At 43.3% G+C, this 19,408-nt stretch overlaps 1 protein-coding gene across 1 annotated transcript; it reads right to left on the reverse strand.

The window, feature by feature from the left end:
• Positions 1–18,189: 18,189 nt before the first annotated feature.
• Positions 18,190–19,086, reverse strand: LOC148140431 (putative G protein-coupled receptor 139). Its single transcript, XM_087978940.1, has one exon. It carries the CDS (start codon positions 19,084–19,086, stop codon positions 18,190–18,192), a length of 897 nt encoding a protein of 298 aa, XP_087835066.1.
• Between the last annotated feature and the right edge of the window lie 322 nt (positions 19,087–19,408).

Genomic DNA, 19,408 nt, shown 5'->3' on the forward strand with positions numbered 1-19,408 from the left:
CATATAATATAGGTTCATTTCTTTGAGGATTCAGCCACAAATCTTCATTTTAGGGCAGCTCCCAAACAAGTCAGTTTTAAATGCAACAAACAGTCGCAGTTTTTCTGCAAACCTGCTGAACCTCCTCAGCACTGTTCACGAGAATCTTATTCTTATTTTTCCACCAGAGTCACTTTTATCTGAGACTTAAGTAACAGCCCTGTACAATGAATGCTCGCCAAATCAACAAGTTCCTGTTAAACACCGGAACTGTGACAATCACCATATTGCTTCTCGTCTCTGCTTCTTCATCCTCTTTACAGCAGACTCCAGGTCATTCCTTTTTAAGTTATGGGATCACTCCTGGACTGTGCCATCCCATGTCTGATATTTTCCAACCATTTCAGGTGCTCTTGATCTGAAAAATGAAGAAAGTGGACTTCCTTGAAATGAAAGACACAAAACCTTCATTCTACTGAATCATTTTGTCAGTGGGTGATGAAGAATGTGCCCTGTATAACACTCTTATCATTAAATATCCATTTCCTTTCCAGATTCGCTTTTACCTGAGGATTACTTCGACTTTCCAGCATTTCAATAAGTGCCCCAATGAAAGTTCCCCAATGTCTATCATTATTTCAACTGATGTGTTATTTTCTTTTTATCATTCTAAGTTCAGCGCTTTCAGATTTATGGCCTTTACATGCTTCCATTCGCTCCCTAAAACTAGTTCCATCCCCTTAAATTCTGTCTCTCAAATCTCTTTATGAATTCCCACGTCTAAGCCCCCTCTTGCAACAGACAGCGTGTGATATCATAGGTATCTGCCAAAGCTGTTAGTTCTTTGAACTTTGATAGTTGATTTGATAATTGACAAAAGAAACACAGTGAGGATGTTTCCTTTCTGTAGGGCAATGTACAATGAGAGTGCACTGTTTTTGATTAAGTGATAGCAGATGAGCAGAACTTCTCTCCCGCAAAGGGTCATAAATCTGTGGATTGTGTGTTCGCTCCTTGGGCACTGAGTAAATTTAAGTAAATGCGAGATAGATTTTCTTCATTAATAATGGGTTAAAGGGCCACAGTTTTAGTGGTACCTGAGATGAAATACATAATTCTGTAAAATGTTGACATGAATGGATTTTTGGAAGTTCTAAATTACAGCACAGTGGAGACTCCTTCCGGAAATTTAATAAAGAATGTTTTTTTCACAAATTGGAATGACTACAGGAATCTTCGAGGGACTTCTATATCGTTAAGGGAGAACTTGTGGGAAAATAGTATACATTTTCGTAAACTGTCATGACTCAGTAGAAGTAGAACCAAAGAAATCATGTTGTGAAGACCTTTCTGATAGAAAATGACAATGGCTCTTAAGAATGCTTCTTCATTTTTCGCTGAATTCAGTAACTGTGGGAGGAAGAGAAGGATGAGATTGGAAAGACGCAACTTGAAGGCTCATGTGACCCTGTTGTGTGATTCCACTCTCTGGGCTAAAAGACCTCAGTTTAACGGTCACATTCTCCAGAACAGTCTGATTGCACAGTGTGATTTACAATGGTGATAGTTGACCACTTGAATCTACCTCTTGAATGACCTTATGTTCCACACGCCATTAAGATCAGGCTGAGGCAATCAGGTCCCTCATCACCATTTCTAAACTCAGAGCTCTAACGCCTGACAGACACTGGCTTTGTTTCTGTGGGGATCACATAGCTTACTGTAAATGCTTCTCAAGGACAGGCGGCAGACTGTGATACAGTCATGGAGTTGCACAGCACGGAATCAGACTCATATATCTTAGACAGTAATGAGAAGATTTGTAGTTCAGGTTTGGCTCCTGGGCGTAGACTTGCTCACAGACCTGGAAGGTTCATTTTCAGACGTTTTGTCACAATACTAGGTAACATGTTCAGTGAAACTCTGGCTGAAACACTGCTGGGGTTTCCAGCTTTCTGATTATACGTTTGGGTTTCCTTGTGTCGGTGAAGTCATTTCTCGTGGTGGCGTCATTTCATATGATGATGTCATTTCCTGTTCTTTTTCTCAGGGCTGGTAAATGGGGTCCAAGTCAATGTGGTTGTTGTTAGAGTTCCGGTTGGAATGCTATTCTCGTGTGTGTTTTCTTTAATGGCTTGTCCTAGGATTGATGTGTTGAGAGGGTCATGTCGTTTTGTGGCCAGTTGAAGTTCATGTATTCTGGCAGCTAATCCTCTGCCTGTTTGTCCAATGTGGTGTTTGTCCCAGTTATTGCATTGTATTTTGTAACTTACATTAGCTTTGCTTGCTGTCTGTATAGGATCTTTGAAGTTAATTCGCGGCTGTTTTAGTGTATTGGTGGGTTTGTGGGCTACCATTATGCCAAGGTGTCTCGGTAGTCTGGCAGTCATTTCAGAGATGTCTTTGATGGAGGGGAGAGTGTCTAAGGTTTATGGACGCGTTTTGTCTATTTCTTTGGGGTTGTTGCTGAAAAATCGGCGAACTGTGTTCATTGGGGACACTTTCTATTTGAATACACTGTATAGGTGATTTTCCTCTACTCTGAGTAGTTCCTCTGTGTTGCTGTGTGTGGTGACTCATTGAAATACTGTTCTGATGCAGCTTCATTTGTAGATGTTGCGATGGTTGCTTCTGAATTCAATATCTGGCCCGTTTGTGTTATTTTCCTGTAGATGCTGGTTTTTCGCTCTACTGTGACATCTCGGAATGGCAGTTTATTGTTGTTTTCCTCCTCTTTAGTGACTTTTATGCCAGTAAGTGCATTATTGCTGGTCTTGAAGGTTTCCTCTAATTTGTTGCATTTACTGACGACAAAGGTGTCACCCACATAGCGGACCCAAAGTTTGGGTAGGACGGTTGGCAGAGCCTCTGCATTTGTTCGAGTCTCTGCATTGCTGCCTCTGCTAAGAATCCTGATATTGGAAATCCCATGGGCATGCCATTGGTTTGTCTGTAGATTTTGGTTTTGAAAGTGAAGTGCGTGGTAAGGAGAGGTCCAGTAGCTTGATGATACTGTCCTTGCTGATGAAGTCAGTGGTGTTTGGTGTATGTGTCTTTGGGTCTTCTAATTGTGTAGTCAGTGTTTCCTTGGCCAGGTTGATTTAGAGGACGCTGCCAGAATTCATAAATTCAGACATGGATATGTTGGACTAAAGGTCCTGTTTCCATGCTGTACATCTCCGTGGTTCTATTGTGGTCTCCGCTGGACCAATTCTCTCATTTACCACTCCTGCACAAATCCAGGCGGTGCACCAACTCTCCCTTCAAGTATAATCCTGCCATAGTTCTCCCACTTCGAATTTAAAGGCACCTGCATGAATATTCCAATTATTGAAGCCTGCATCAATTCCTTCCACTTAGATGTTCCCCAGATACACTTCTGCAGCATCTGCAGTCCTCACCTTCTCCGAGAAGATTTTAACCTCCTGCGAATCCTCTTACAAGGATGCCGTCCTTGAAGAAGCTCTCTTTCTCCCTCTACAAGGATTTCAGTGAGTCCCTCTCTCACTGCACACCCCAGGTCATCTCCTCTGCCCAAAAGATCTTCAGCAATGTTTCATGCAGGTCCTTGGACTCCTCCATCGCCAGACCATAGCAACACGACAGCTGGAGGAAGAGCGCCTCATCTTCCGCCTAGGAACCCTCCAACCACAAGCGATGAACTCAGATTTCTCCAGTTTCCTCATTTCTCCTCCCCCACCTTGTCTCAGTCCCAACCCTCGAACTCAGCACCACCTTCCTAACCTGCAATCGTCCTCCTGACCTCTCCGCCCCCACTCCCACTCTGGCCTATCACCCTCACCTTATCAGCCTCACCTTAACTTCCTTCCACCTATCGCATTTCCAACGCCCCCTCCCCCAAGTCCCTCCTCCCTACTTTTTATCTTAGCCTGCTTAGCACACTTTCCTCATTCCTGAAGAATGCTGCCTGCCATGCTGCGCTTTTCCAGCAACACATTTTCAGCTCTGATCTCCAGCATCTGCAGTCCTCACTTTCTCCTAGAAGATTTTAACCTACTGCGAATCCTCTTACAAGGATTCCTTTCTTGAAGAAGCTCTCTTCCTTCCTCTACAAGGATTTCAGTGAGTCCCTCTCTCACTGCACACTCCAGGTCATCTCCTCTGCCCAGACGCTCCTCAGCCACGTTACATGCAGGTCCTTGGACTCCTCCATCGCCAGACCATAGCAACATGACGGCTGGAATAAGAGCGCCTCATCTTCCGCCTAGGAACCCTCCAACCACAAGGGATGAACTCATTTCTCCAGTTTCCTCATTTCCTCTGCCCCCACCTTGTCTCAGTCCCAGTCCTAGAACTCACCGCCACCTTCCGAACCTGCAGTCTTCTTCGCGATCTCTACGCCCCCACTCCCACTCCGGCCTATCACCCTCACCTTAACCTCCTTCCACCTATCGCATTCCCAACACCCTTTCCCCAACTCCCTCCTCCCTACCTTTTACCTTAGCCTGCTTGGCACAATTTCGACATTCCTGAAGAAGGGCTCATGCCCAAAACATCGATTCTCCTGCTCCATGGATGCTGCCTGACCTGTTGCGCTTTTCCAGCAACACATTTTCAGCCCTGATACACTTCCTCAACTTAAAGGTGTCCTGCTAATTTTAAAAAAAATAGTGGTGCACTGAAGTGAGTCTCCAATTTACTGATGGTTGCAACATTTCTTCTTTTTATTGATTCCCTGTCCCTTTTCGCCAATTTATACATGCTGTGCTCCAATTCTCGAATATATTGGCTCTCAATGTATTACCAAATTTCCAATGTAATGGCGCTGTGCACCAAACCTTCCATTTACTGATGCCCACCAATTCTCCCAATATTCATACTCCAATGTGAATTCTTCCATTTACTGATGCGCTCACCCAATTATACCATTTAGGGGTGCCCTCCTCTAATTCTCCCATATACTGGTTCCATCCCTCAGCTTTCTTTTTTAGTTCCACTGTGCACCAGTTCTTCCATTTAGTATTTCTCTGTAATAAATCTCCCATTTAGTGGTCTGCTGCCAGAATTACCTAATCTTGTCAATCCCTGTATCAGTTCTACAAATTACCGATCCTGAACATATCCTCCGTTTTCTGGTGAACTGCAGCAACTCTCCCATTTTGTATTGAACTGTATTGAATCTCCACAACTAATAATTTGCAATATTTTCCCTATTTACTGATTCACTGCCCGTGTTCCACACTTTGCTCCAATTCTCGACGTTGTCAGCACCCTGCAGCTTATCTCTCATTAACTGATTCCCGCACCAATTCCTCAATTCGGTGTTGCTTAGCAGCATTTCCACCAATTTTGAAATGTTTTGTTCCCATTCTCTAATATTCTCCAACATTGAGTGGAGAACCTGTTCAGGACATCAGTAAAAGGTGGAAAATGGTGCTTAACAAGCACTGAATTGGAGAATTGATGCGGGCATCAGTACATGAGAGCCCTGGTGCACAATACTAGATGGGAGAATTCGAGAGGGCACCCCTAAATTGGAAGAGGACATCAGTCAATATTAGATTTGGTATTGGGCAACACTGAGTGGAGAACTTGTTCAGGACATCAGTAACTGGGGGAAATGGTGCTGGGCAACATTGAATTGAAGAATTAGTGCCGGGCATCAGCAAATGAGAAACCTGATGCAGGATGCTAATAACTTCGAGAAATGGAGCAAATGGGAAAACATGGGAATCAGTAACTAGGACAAATGTTGCAAAGGATTAGTGGTAGAGAGTCAATGCATTGCACTGTGAAATGGAAAATTGGATCAGTTCACCACTAAAGGGAGGATATGTGCAGGATCAGGAATTTTGGAGATTTGATGCAGTGATTGTCAAGATTAGAGAATTCCGGCTGCAGGCCACTACATAGGAGAATTGTTGAAGAAAAATTCTAAATGGAAGAATTGGTGCACAGCAGAAAATTAGGGAACTGAGGCATGACAGCAGAAAATTGGAAAATTATCATAGAGCACCTCTAAATGGTAGAATCAGGCTCGGATATCAGTAAATGGAAGAATTTGTCCAGGGGTATGAATAAATGGGAGACCTGTTGGGAATCAATAAATGGGAGATTCTGAGCAAAGTGCACTCACAATAGAAAGTTGATGGGCGTGCCACTGTATTAGAGAATTGGAGCAGAGCATGTCGATATTGGGAAATTCGGGGTAGGGAACCATTAAAACGGAAAAATGTTGCAAGCATCAGTAAATTGGAGATTCAGTTAAGTGCACCACTAAATGAAAAAAAACTCAGCAGAGAGCCATATGTAGAGGTGTATCAGGGAACAACTACATGGAAGGAATTGATGCAGGTCATCAATAATTGGAGAATTCATGCAGGATCCATTGCATTCTAAGTGGGAGAGCCTGGGCAGGATCATACTCAGAGGGAGAATTGGTGCATTTCCGGGTTTTGTACAGGATTGGTAAATGGGAGAATTGGTACCGTAAAGCTGAGCCCGAAATAGAGACACCGAGATGTACAGCACAGAAACAGACCCTTCCATCCAACTTGTCCAAGCCTAATGTTAAGAATTCTACTAGCGCTCCACTAAACTGGAGATAATGGGAGAATTTGTGCAATTCAACATTACTTGGGGGATTTAGGGCAGTGTAGCACTAAATGAGAGAATTGGGACAGGACAATACAGATTGGCAGAATTAGTGTAGGGCACCCCTAAATTGGGCGAGGGCACCAATCAATATGAGGCTTGTTGTAGGGCAACTCAGTGTGGAGAACTTGTTCAGGACATCAGTAAATGGTGGAAAGGATGCTTTGCAAAACTGAATTGGAGAATTGCTGCGGGGCACCAGTAAAGGTGAGACCTGTTTCAGGCTGCTAGTAACTTCGAGAATTGGAGCAAATGGGCGAACACGGTCAGTGAATCAGTAAATAAGACAAAGGATTAGTGGTGGAGAGTCATTACAGGCACCACGAAATTGAAGAGTTGGCGCTGTTCTCCACTAAATGGAGGATATGCGCAAGATTGGCAATTTGGGGATTTGATGCAGGGATCGCCAAAATTAGAGAATTATGACAGCAGACTATTAAATTGGACAATCATTGAAAAGAACTACAAAATGGAAGAATCTAAATATGAGAATTTGAAACAGGGCATCAGAAAAACGAAGAATTTGGGCAGTTTCACACGAAATGGGAAAAATGGTGCAGTGTAGCTCTAAATGGCAGAATTGGTGCAGTTCAGCACTAAATGGCAGAATTGGGACAGGACAAAATAGGAGAATTAGAATAGGGCACCCCTAAATTGGGCGAGGGCATCAGTAAATATGAGGAGTGGTGTCAGGCAACACTGAGTGGAGTACCTACCAGGACATCACAAATTGGGGGAAATAGGCAAGACCAAATTGAAGAATTGGTGTGGGGCATCAGTCAATGAGAGACCTGGAGCAAATGGGAGAACACGGGAATCATTAAATAGGTCAAATGTTGCAAAGGATTAATGGCGGAGAGTCAATACAGTACACCATGAAATGGAAGATTTGTTGCAGTCCAATACAGAAGGGAGGATATGTACAGGATTGGTAATTCTGGAGATTTGATGCAGAAATTGCCAAGATTAGAGAATTCTGACTGCAGACCACTAAATGGGCGAATGATTGCAGAGAAATACTAAATGGAAGACTTGATGCACAGTAGAAATAAATTAGGGAACTGAGGCATGGCAGCAGTAAATGAGAAAATTAGTGGAGCATCAGAAAATGGAAGAATTCGTCCAGGGGTATAAGTAAATGGGAGACTTGTTGGGAATCAATAAATGGGAGATTCTGTGCAAAGTGCGATTGCAATAGAAAATTGATGGGTGTGCCAATGTAACAGAGAATTGGAGCACAGCATGTCTACATTGGGGAATTGTGGCAGGGAACCAGTAAAAAGGAGAAATGTTGCAAGCATCAGTAAATTGGAAATTCTGTTAAGTGCACTACTAAATGAAAAAAAAAAAATCAGCAGGCTAGCCATAGGTGGAAGAATTGTATCAGGAAACAACTAAATGGAAGGAAGTCATGCAGGGCATCAATAATTGCAGAATTCAGGCAGGTGCCATTAAATTCTAACTGGGAGAACGTGGACAGGATAATACTAAAAGGGTGAATTGGTGTATTTCCGGGATTTGTGCAGAATTGGTAAATGGAAGAATTGGTCCAGGGAAGCTCAGCCCAAAATACAGCCATCGATATGTTTAGCACACCCTTCTGTCTAACTTGTCCAAACCTAAATTTAAGAATTCTAGCAGCACTCCACTAAATTGGGGATAATGGGAGAATTTGTGCAGTTTAGCACTAAATGGAAGAATTGGGAAATGATAATACAGGATGGCAGAATTAGAGTAGGGCACCCCTAAATTGGGCGAGGGCACCAGTCAATATGAGGATTGGTGTAAGGCAACACTGAGTGGAGAACCTGTTCAGGACATCAGTAATAGGCAGAAATGGTGGTAAGAAACACTGACTTGAAAAATTCTTGCGGGACATCAGTAAATGAGAAACCTGGTGCGGGGTGCTGATAACTTCGAAAGTTAGATCAAATGGGAGAACACGGGCAATAAATGGGACAACTGTTGAAAAGGAGCAGTGGTGGAGATTCAATATAGTGCACCACGAAATGGGAGGGTTTCTGCATTTCACCAGTGAACGGAGGATATGCATAGGATCGGTAATTTGGAGATTTGATGCAGGGATCGCCAAAAGTAGAGAATTCTGGCCGTAGACCACTAAATTGGCGAATCATTGCAATGAAGTACAGAATGGAAGAAATGTGCAAGGGTATATCTAAATATGGGAATTTGGAAAAGGACATCAGATAATCTGAGAATCTGTGACGTTTAGCTCGAAATGGGAGAACTTGGTGCAGTGCAGCACTCAATGGCAGATTTGGTGCAGTGGAGTACGAAGTGGGAGTTTTGGGGCAGCACAATACTGGATGGGAGAATTAGAGCAGGACATCCCTAAATTGGGAGAGGGCATCAGCCAATATGAGGATTGGTGTTCAGGCAACACTGAGTGGAGAACTTGTCCAGGACATCAGTATTGGTGTTGTCCAGTATCAGTATTGTCCAGGAAATGGTGCTGGGCAGCAATAAGTTGAAGAACTGTTGCGGGGAATTAGTAAATTAGAGAGCTGGTGCAAGGTGCTGATAACTTCAAGAAATGGAGCAAATGGGAGAACGCTCGAATCAGTAAATAGGACAAACTTTGCTAAGGTTTAGTGACAGAGAGTCAATACAGTGCACCACAAAATGGGAGAATTGGTTCAGTTAACCTCTGAAGGAAGGAAATGTGTAGGACCGGTAATTTGGAGACTTGATGCAGGGATTGCCAAGATTGGAGAATTCTGGCTGCAGACCACTAAATGGCTTGGGCAACACTGAATGGGGAACTTGTTCGAGACATGGATAATGGATGAATTAGTATAGGGGTATGGGTGAATGGGAAATTTGGTGGGAATCAATAAATGGGAGATACGGTGCAAGTGGGAGAACAGCGGCAGTGAATCAGTAAATGGGACAAATGTTGCAAAGGATAAGTGGTGCAAAGTGAATAGAGTGCACCACGAAATGGGAGAGTTCTTGCAGTTCAACAGGAAAGGGAGGATATATGTAGGACTGGTAATTTGGAGATTCGATGCAGGGATTGCCAAGATTAGAGAATTGTTGCAGAGGAATACTAAATGGAAAAAAAAACTGGAGCGCACTGGAACTATATTAGAGAAGTCAGGCATGGCATGAGTAAATGGGAGACTTGGTGTAGGGCACGGCTAAATGGTGGAATCAGTAAATTGAAGTATTCGGACAAGGGCATGAGAAAATAAGAGAATTCGTGGGAATCAATAAATGGGAGATTCCGTGCACAGTGCCATTAAATTAGAAAATTAGTGGGAGTGCCAATATTTAGACACTGAGAGCAGAGCATGTCTAAATTGGGGAACACAGGCAGGGCATCAATAAAAAGAAGAAATGTTGTAAGCATCAGTAAATTGGAGATTCAGTTCCGTGCACCAATGGAATTTGAGACAGAGCAGCAGATAATGGGGGAATTGGTGCAGTGAATCACTAAATGGGTGAATTGGGCAAAGGCTGAACTTAATATGAGAAATTCGAACAGGGCAACAGATGATGGGAGAATTGGTGCAGTCGAGCGCTAAATGGGAGAATTGCAGCAGAATAATTCTGGATGGGAGAATTAGAGTCGGCCCCCTTAAACTGGGCGAGGGAATCAGTCAGTATGACGGTTGGCTTGAGCAACATTGATTGGAGACCTTTTTCAGAACGTCAGTAATGGAAGTATTAGAATAAGGGTATGAGAAAATGGGAAATTTGGTGGGAATCAATAAATGGGCGATTGGGTGCACAGGACCATTACATTATACAATTGGTGGGAGTGCCAATACATTACAGAATTGCAGCACAACATTTCTAAATTGGGGATAGTGCCAGGGAACCAATAAAAAAAGAGAAATGATGGAGGCATCAGTAAATTGGAGATTCAGTTCATTGCACCACTAAATGAAGAAAATTCATCATGGCACCAGTACCTGGATTAAAGATGTCGGGGAATAACTAAATGTTAGGAAATGATGCAGGGCATCAATAATTGCAGAATTCATGCAGATGCTCTTAAAGTCTAAGTGGGAGAACTGCAGCAGGATAATGCTCAAAGGGAGAGTTGGTCCATTTCCCGGATTTGTGCAGGCTTGTCAATTGGGAGAATTGGTGCAGTGGAGACCTGAATAGAGCCATACAGATGTACAGTGCAGAACTTCGGTCCAACTTGCCTAAATTTAAAAATGCTGGCAGCACTCATCTAAATTGGAGAATCATTGCAAGTAACTACTAATTGGAAGAATTGGGCATGGGGTAATCGATATATGATAAGTTGGAACAGAGCAATCAGATAATGGGCGAATTGTTGCAGTGTAGCATTAAGTGGGAGAATTGGAGCAGGACAACACAGGTTGGCAGAATTTGAGTAGGGCATTCTTAAATTGGGCAAGGGCAACAGTCAATAAGAGGGCAACACTGAGTGGAGAATTGTTCAGGACAAGAGTAGTTGGGGGAAATGGTGATGAGGAACAATGAATTGAAGAATTGATGCGGGGCAACAGTAAATGAGAACCCTAGTGCATGGTGATGATAACTTCGAAATTTGGAGCAAATGGGAGAACACAGGCATTGAATCAGTAAATAGGGCAAATGTTGCAAAGGATTAATGGTGGAGATTCAAAACAATGCACCACGAAATGGGAGAATTCCTGCAGTTCACCACTAAAGGGAGGATATGTGTAGGACTGGACATTTGGAGATTTGATGCAGAGTTTCCCAAGATTAAAGAATTGTTGCAGAAAAATACTAAATGGAAAAACCGGTGCACAGTGGAACTATATTAGAGAACTGAGGCATGGCACTGGTAAATGGGAAACTTGGAGTGGGGCACCCCTAAATTGTAGAATCAGTCTCGGGCGTCAGTAAATGGAACAATTACTACAGGGGCATGAGGAAATTGGAAAATTAGTAGGAATCAATAAATGGGAGATTCGGTGCGCAGTGCCATTACATTAGAACATTGGTGGGAGAGCAAATATATTAGAGATTTGGAGCAGTGCATGTCTAAATTGGGAAATACTGGCAGGGATCAACAAAATGAAGAAATGTTGTAAGCTTCAGTAAATTGGAGACTCAGTTCCGTGCACCACTGGAATTTGAAACAGAGCATCAGATAATGGGAGAATTGGTGCAGTGTAGCAGTAAATGGGAGAATTGGGGCTGTGGAGCACGAAATGGAAGAATTGGACAAAGGCTTAACTAAATATGAGAATTTGGAACAGGGCATCAGATAATGGGAGAATTGATGCAGTACAGCACTAAATGAGATAATTGGGGCACGACTATTCTAGATGGGCGAATTAGAGGAGGGCACCCTTAAATTAGGCGAGCGAACCGGTCAATGTGACGGTTGGCAATACTGAGTGGAAGATTTTATCAGGACGTCCATAATTCAAGAACTACTATAATTGTGAGATTTGGTGCACAGTGCCATTATATTGGTGGGAGTGCCAACATATTACAGAATTGGAGCAGTGCATTTCTAAATTGGGGATAGTGCCAGGGAACCAGTAAAAAGAAGAAGAAATGTTGCAAACATCAGAGAATTGGAGATTCAGTTCAGTGCACCACTAAATGAAAACAATACAGCAGGGCACCAGCACTTGGAAGAAATGTCTCTGGATCAACTAAATGGAAGGAAATTCAGGGCATCAATAATTGGAGAATTCATGCAGGTGCCATTAAATTGTAAGTGGGAGAACTGGGGCAAGATAATAGTCAAAAGGGAGAATTGTTCCATTTCCCGGATTTGTGCAGGATTGTCAAATGGGAGAATTGGTGCAGTGGAGACCTGAAGAAGGGCGAATGCCCGAAACGTCGATTCTCCTGTTTCATAGATTTTTTTTTTTTTTAGATTCAATTAGATTCCTTTACAGTGTGGAAACAGGCCCTTCGGCCCAACAAGTCCACACCGCCCCGCCGAAGCGCAAACCACCCATACCCCTACATTTACCCCTTACCTAACACTACGGGCAATTTAGCATGGCCAATTCACCTGACCTGCACATCTTTGTGACTGTGGGAGGAAACCGGAGCACCCGGAGGAAACCCACGCAGACACGGGGAGAATGTGCAAACTCCACACAGTCAGTCGCCTGAGGCGGGAATTGAACCCGGGTCTCTGGCGCTGTGAGGCAGCAGTGCTAACCACTGTGCCACCGTGCCGCCCCAGATGCTGCCTGACCTGCTGCACTTCTCCAGCAACACATTTCCATCTCTGATCTCCAGCATCTGCAGACCTCATTTTCTCTTGGAGACCTGAATAGAGCCATAGAGATGTACAGTGCAGAAACACAAACTTCGGTCCAACTTACCTAAATTTAAGAATGCTGGCAATGCTCCACTAAATTGGAGAATCATTGCAAGTAACTACTAATTGGAAGAATTGGGCAAGGGATTATCTAAATATGAGAATTTGGGACAGAGCATCAAATAATGGGGAAAATTGTGTAGTTTAGATCTAAATGCGTGATTTGGGGCAGTTGTAGCACTAAATGGGAGAAATGGAGCAGGACAATGCAGAATGTCTGAATTAGCGTAGGGCACACCTTAATTTGGCGAGGGCATCAATCAAATAAGGATTGGTATAGGGCAACATTGAGTGGAGAACGTGTTCAGGAGATCAGTAATTGGGTGAAATGGTTGTCAGGAACACTGAAATGAAGAATTGATGCGGGGCATCAGTAAATGATAAACCTTGTGCAGTTGCTGATATCTTCGAGAATTGCTGCACATGGGAGAACCCGGGAGTAGATCAGTAAATAGGACAAATGTTGCAAAGGATTAGTGGTGGAGATTCAATACAGTGCACCAGGAAATGGGAGATTTCCTGCAGTTCACCACTAAAGCGGGATATGTGTAGGATGGATAATTTGGAGATTTGGAGAAAGGATTGCTAAGATTAGAGAATTGAAGAAATGGTGTAAGCATCAGTAAATCGGAGACTCAGTTCCGTGCACCACTGGAATTTGAAACAGAGCATCAGATAATGGGAAAATTGGTTCAGTGTAGCACCAATTGGAAGAATTGGGGTAGTGCAGCTCGAAGTGGGAGAACTGGGCAAAGGCTGAATTAAATATGAGAATTTGGGACAGCACGTCAGATAATGGGAGAATTGGTACAGTTTCGCACTAAATTAGAGTATTGGAGCAGCACAGTGCTGGATGGGAGAATGAGAGTAGTGCACTCCGAAATTGGGCGAGCGAATCAGTCAATATGATGGTTCACTTGGGCAAATTTGAGTGGAAGATTTGTTCAGAACATCAGTAATGGAAGAATTTGTACAGAGGGTCTGAGTGAATGGGAAATTTAGTGGGTATCAATAAATGGGTGATTCGGTCCACAGTGGCATTATACATTATAAAATATGTGGGTGTTCCAAACTATTAGGGAAATTGAGCAGAGCATTTCTAAATTGGGGTGTGTGTGGGGTCAGAGGCTGGGAACCAGTGAAAAGAAGAAATATTGCAAGCATCATTAAATTGGAGATTCGGTTCAGTGCACCATTAAATGAAAATAATTCAGCAGGACACCAGTGCTTGGCAGAAGTCTAAATTGAAGGAAATGGTGTAGGGCATCGCTAATTGGAGAATGTATGCAGGTACCATAAAGTAGGAGAACTGGGGCAGGATTCAGCTCACTAATAAATGAAAAAAATGTATCAGTGAACAACTAAATTAGATAATTGAAATAGGTCTTCAATAATTGGGAATTGGTGCCAGTGCCAGTAAATTAGAGAGTTGGTCCACAATTAGGGAGCTGGAGCAGTATAATACTTTATAGATGAGTTGACGACAAAAAAAAATGTTTGCGCAGGATGAAATGGCAGAATGGGTGCAATGTAGGACTTAATGGGAGACTTGGGGCAGTGTCACACTAAGTGGGAGAATTGGGGTTGTGTAGCGCTAAATGGGAGAATTGGGACAGTGTGGATCAGAATGGCAGAATGGGTGCAGTTCAGCTGTAAATGGGAGAATCTGGGGAGAGTATCACTTAATTGGATAAACTGAACAGTGTAGCACTGAATAGGAGAATTGGGGCAGAATCGCATTAAATGGGAGAATTGGGGCAGTGTCGCACAAATTCACTAAGTTGGGATACTCTGTTGGGTTTTCAGGGATGTTGTTATTCTGTATTCTGTTCTCTTTTCTTTGTGTTTCATTCGGTAATAAATTCTGCTGTGTTTAAAACTAAGTGGCTTGACCAGCTGTATCCCTTCTGGAATATCTGTGTTACACCTATTTAAAACAACTGGCAAAGTTTGCGTCTGAGCTACTGTCGTGAAATGTTTTTAGTCGGTCTGGCCTAGCCATTGTATTATTATCACTATTTCCCAAAGGATCATCCATTATGAGATTGATAATTCGTATTGCTGCATTATTCAATACTGCAACTGGAAAAAAACATCCCTTGTCACCCTTGTCTCACAAAGAACACTTTTCTGGGTAGATTTCCACTACCAGCTCTGCCCATCTCATTGGCCCTGCTGATATCCTCCTGCAGTTTATGGCCATGCTCCTCAGTCACACCAGGAATTGGAACATCATACTTTGGGCGAATGTGCAGGAGACTAGGAGGTTCAGTCAGCAATCAGGACAGAGTCAAATCTCTAACTTCAGAATTCTGTGCAATCGATTGGACAAAATATTGATTCATCATTATCCAGCAGCTTCAGCATTTTCATCACTACCTGCTCACCACAGTGAGGTGAAAACTGGAGATGTTCCTTGCCAATTAGCCATGCTCAGTCCCTTTCACAATTGCACAGAATCTGAAGCATACATAGAGTCATAGAGATTAATACAATCTTTGGACCAACATGTCCATGCTGATCGAGTTTCATAAACTGGACTCGTCCCACGGGCATGCATTTGGCCCATGTACATCTAAACATTTCGTATTCAGCTACCTGTCCAAACATCTCTCAAATGGTTGTAATTGTACTCACCTCTTCCACTTTCTTGAACAGCTCGATCTCTCTGCACACCACCCTCAGATCCCTTTTAAGTGTTCCGCCCTCTCATCTTAAACCTGAAACCTCTAAATTTGGACTCCCATATCTGGGAAAAAGAACTTGGCTGTTCACTTTATCTATGCGCTTCATGATTTTATAAACCTCTATACGCTTGAGGGAAAAAAAACTTCCACGCTTATCCAGCATCTCCTCATAAATCAAACCCTCTAGTCTTGGTACCATTCTTGTAAATCTTTCCTGTACCATTTTCAGTTTAATGACAAACTACTAATGGAAGTGCGAGAAGAATTGTATGTCGTCTCCAAATGCAGCCTTGCCAATATCCAGTACAGTCTCAATATGACATCCCAACACCAATACGCAATGTTCTGACCAATGAAGGCAAGCATGCTTAATGTCTTCTTCACAACTTTGTCTCCCTGTGATGCCACTTTGGAGAAATTACATACCTGCACCCGGAAATCTCTCTTTGCAAGACTAAATGCCAGGGGGCCTAAATTAACTGTCTCAGTCCTGCCCTGGTCTGTCTTACAAAAATGCAATACCACACATCTATCTAAATTAAAATCCATCTACCACTCCATTTGTAAGAATATAGGGTCAAGATTTGGTCTTGGCTGATAAGTGGCAAGCATTGACATGCCACCTAAAACCATTAAAATTAATTAACTCCACCCCCAATGCCCACACCCACAAACATGTATTATCTTCAAGACACACTGCAACAACTGAAGAAGGCTCCGAGGACAGCATCCTCCAAAGTGCCAGCCTCTCCGATTTAAAAGGACAAGGAGAGCAGATACAAGAAACAGCACCACTGCCAATTCCCATTCATCGCACCACCATCCTGCATTGGAAATATTAACCATTCCTTCACTGTCACTGGTCAATAATTCCTCTGGTGTCAGTCTTGATCCATTCTTTGATATTGATTTGGTTGCTGCGTCGTCAACCAACTCTGACAATACATCTGACAGTTTCAGTTAGCCAAGGGTTAACAAGTTCCACTGTTTTCAGCCAGCAAGTCCTTGCATCTCATCGCGAACTTGATGCCTACTACATGTAGACCTGTAAATGTTTGTTACTGCGTTCTCAGAGCCAACCTTTCATCATTCTAACCGCCTCTATCAATTGAGTCTCTTTCATTCAGAATTGAATTGAATTTATTGTCGCGTGTACCGAGGCACAGTGAAAAGCTTTGTCTTGCAAGCGGTACAGGCAGATCACAGAGTTAAGTAGCACAGATAGTAAATAATAGGTAAACAGCAGCAAAAGCAAAAACACAGGTACAGGGAAATGTTAAGAGTTTGTGAGTCCATTCAGTATTCTAACAGCAGGGTAGAAAAAGTTACAAAACCAACTGATGCGTGTGTTCAGACTTCTCTACCTTCTCTCCGATAGGAGAAGTTGTGGCCAGGGTAGGATGGATCTTTGAAAATTCTAGCGGCCTTTCCTTGACAGTCGGCCTGGTAGATGGATTATATCCAAAGAAATAAATCCAATGCTTACATTTCTGCTTCACAGTTACAGGGATTTGTATCTGGTATTATCCCAGTTTATCTCTTCGATGCAATCAGTATTACCCCCAAACTGTCAATGTGACTGCCAAAACCACATTAAACTTGAAAATTGTGGTCTTGCTAACATCTGGTTTAAATTTACTGTACATCCTATCATTTGCAGATAGTTGAACCGAATTGGTCATATGTTAAGAAAAGATTTACAAGGATGTTGCTAGGTTTGGAAGATTTGAGCCAAAGGGAGAGGCTGAATAGACTGGGGCTGTTTTCGCTGGAAGCTGAGGGGTGAATTCATAGAGGTTTATAAAATCATGAGGGGCATGGATAGGGTGAATAGACAAGGTCTTTTCCCTCGGGGGGGGGGGGGGGGGGAGTCCTTAACTAGAGGTGAGAGGGGAAAGATATAAAAGGGACCTAAGGTGCAATTTTTTCTCACAGAGGGCAGTGCCTGTATGGAATGAGCTGCCAGAGGAATTGGTGGAGGCTGGTACAATAACAGCATATAAAAGGCAGTTGGATATGTCTATGAATAGGAAGGGTTCAGAAGGATATGGGCAAAATGCAGGCAAATGGGCCTAGATTTGGTTAGGACATCGGATTGGAATGGACACGTTGGGCTGAAGGGTCTGTTTCCGTAATCTTGATCTCCATGACTGTACGTGTGTTATTCTGCAACTCTGAAATAGATGGGGCTTCGCCCAGGCTTTCAGGATCGTATGAGTTGCATTGAGAATTACAAAAAAATAGATGGGGTACAAATGTGTTTTGTTCATTTGAGAGACTGTTATCACCAGTAAGGTTGGCATCTATTGCCTAGAGGGCAGCTATGAGTAACCCAGATGACCATGGACCTGATGCCACAGGTAAGCAGACCAGGTAAAGGTACCAGAATTCCATCCCTTCGTTCTGAGATGGCAATTAACTTTCAGGCTTGACAATCACTAATGGCCAGACAGTAAATATAGCTTTTTATTGAATTGAAATTTCACAAATGATGTGATTTCAAACGAGGCATCCAGGATTTTAGCGTTGGTTTCTGGATTGTGGGCCCAGTGAGTTTATCATTACATCAGCACCTCCCCATGTCAATGTAAATTAGTAACGTGGTTTACAGAGCAGCGAGGAGGGATATTTAAGCATATTTTTCATCTCCTCCCTGAATCTCCTCTGGGTCAGTGCATAAATACAGGTGTTTGTGCAGGAGCTGGTGCACAGCAGCAGGAACGCGACCCTGATTGCCACATAAAGTGAGCTTGAACCTTGGAATGCCACAAGCTGAGAAACACCGACACAGATGTGGATGACAGTGATGGGTGCCGACAGCACCATGAAGCAGCCGGAGATGGTAAAGAGCAGAATGATGGAGGTCTTCCTGCTCTTCAGCTCGGGGTCTCTGCCCATCTCCCCAGCACCACCTCTGCTGCTCTTCAGGGCCCGGCGAGCTCTGCTGGCCACTAGGATGTGGTGGGCAGTGAGAGAGTTCAACAGCAGCAGCAGGGGAATAGGAAGAAACAAGTTTGAGATGTTGGTGAGCCACCGGTGAGCTGCCCAGGCTGGTGAAGTGTGGTAGCTGGCGACTGTACGGCAGCCCCACTGTACATTGTTCAGAACGTGAGTGGGCTCATAGCGAAAAGGCAAGGGGATGTTGACCATGATGTTGAGAGCGCTCATGATGATTATAACGATATTGGCTGATCTTTTCGTGCAATAACACGCCTTTAATTTATTGCAGCAAATTGCTACAAAGCGATCAAAGGTGAAGGCGATGGTAAACCAGATGGAGAGTTGGATGCTGAACCCTTGCAGGAAGACATTGAGTCGGCAGGCCGGAGTGTATTTCAGCAGCGATCCCGGGAAATAATCCCTGATGATCTGGCTCACGATCACGTTGAAGACAAGGACCATCAGATCTCCCGTTGCCATGGCAGTCATGTAACGAGTGACTCCTTCAGAAAGGCCGCACTTCCCTTGGGAAAGAATCAGCACTGTCATCAGGTTCGCTGTAAAGAAAATCCAATCGTGAGATGTATCAAAACGCCCAGCAGGAGGCACTCTGTCAGCGATTGACAGTCAAGACTGTGGGATGCTGTCTGTAATTATATACTTGCACAACTGTGAAGAACAATGACATTTCATTTGTAATCCATGGTCTCTGTCCTGGGCGTAATTGGGTTAAGGTTAGGGATAAGGTTAGAGTAATTGCAAGACGATTTCAGGAATAATATAAAAGTGGTTAACACTTTGCACCACTTCATCTCCCGTTTCAATAAAACACATCTTATTGCTTTTGAAGCAGCTCAGAGAGGATTCATTT

This window comes from Chiloscyllium plagiosum, unplaced genomic scaffold (assembly GCF_037043375.1).
Source record: "Chiloscyllium plagiosum isolate Xiang-an unplaced genomic scaffold, Cpla_swu_hap1 HiC_scaffold_35, whole genome shotgun sequence".
Taxonomy (NCBI): domain Eukaryota; kingdom Metazoa; phylum Chordata; class Chondrichthyes; order Orectolobiformes; family Hemiscylliidae; genus Chiloscyllium; species Chiloscyllium plagiosum.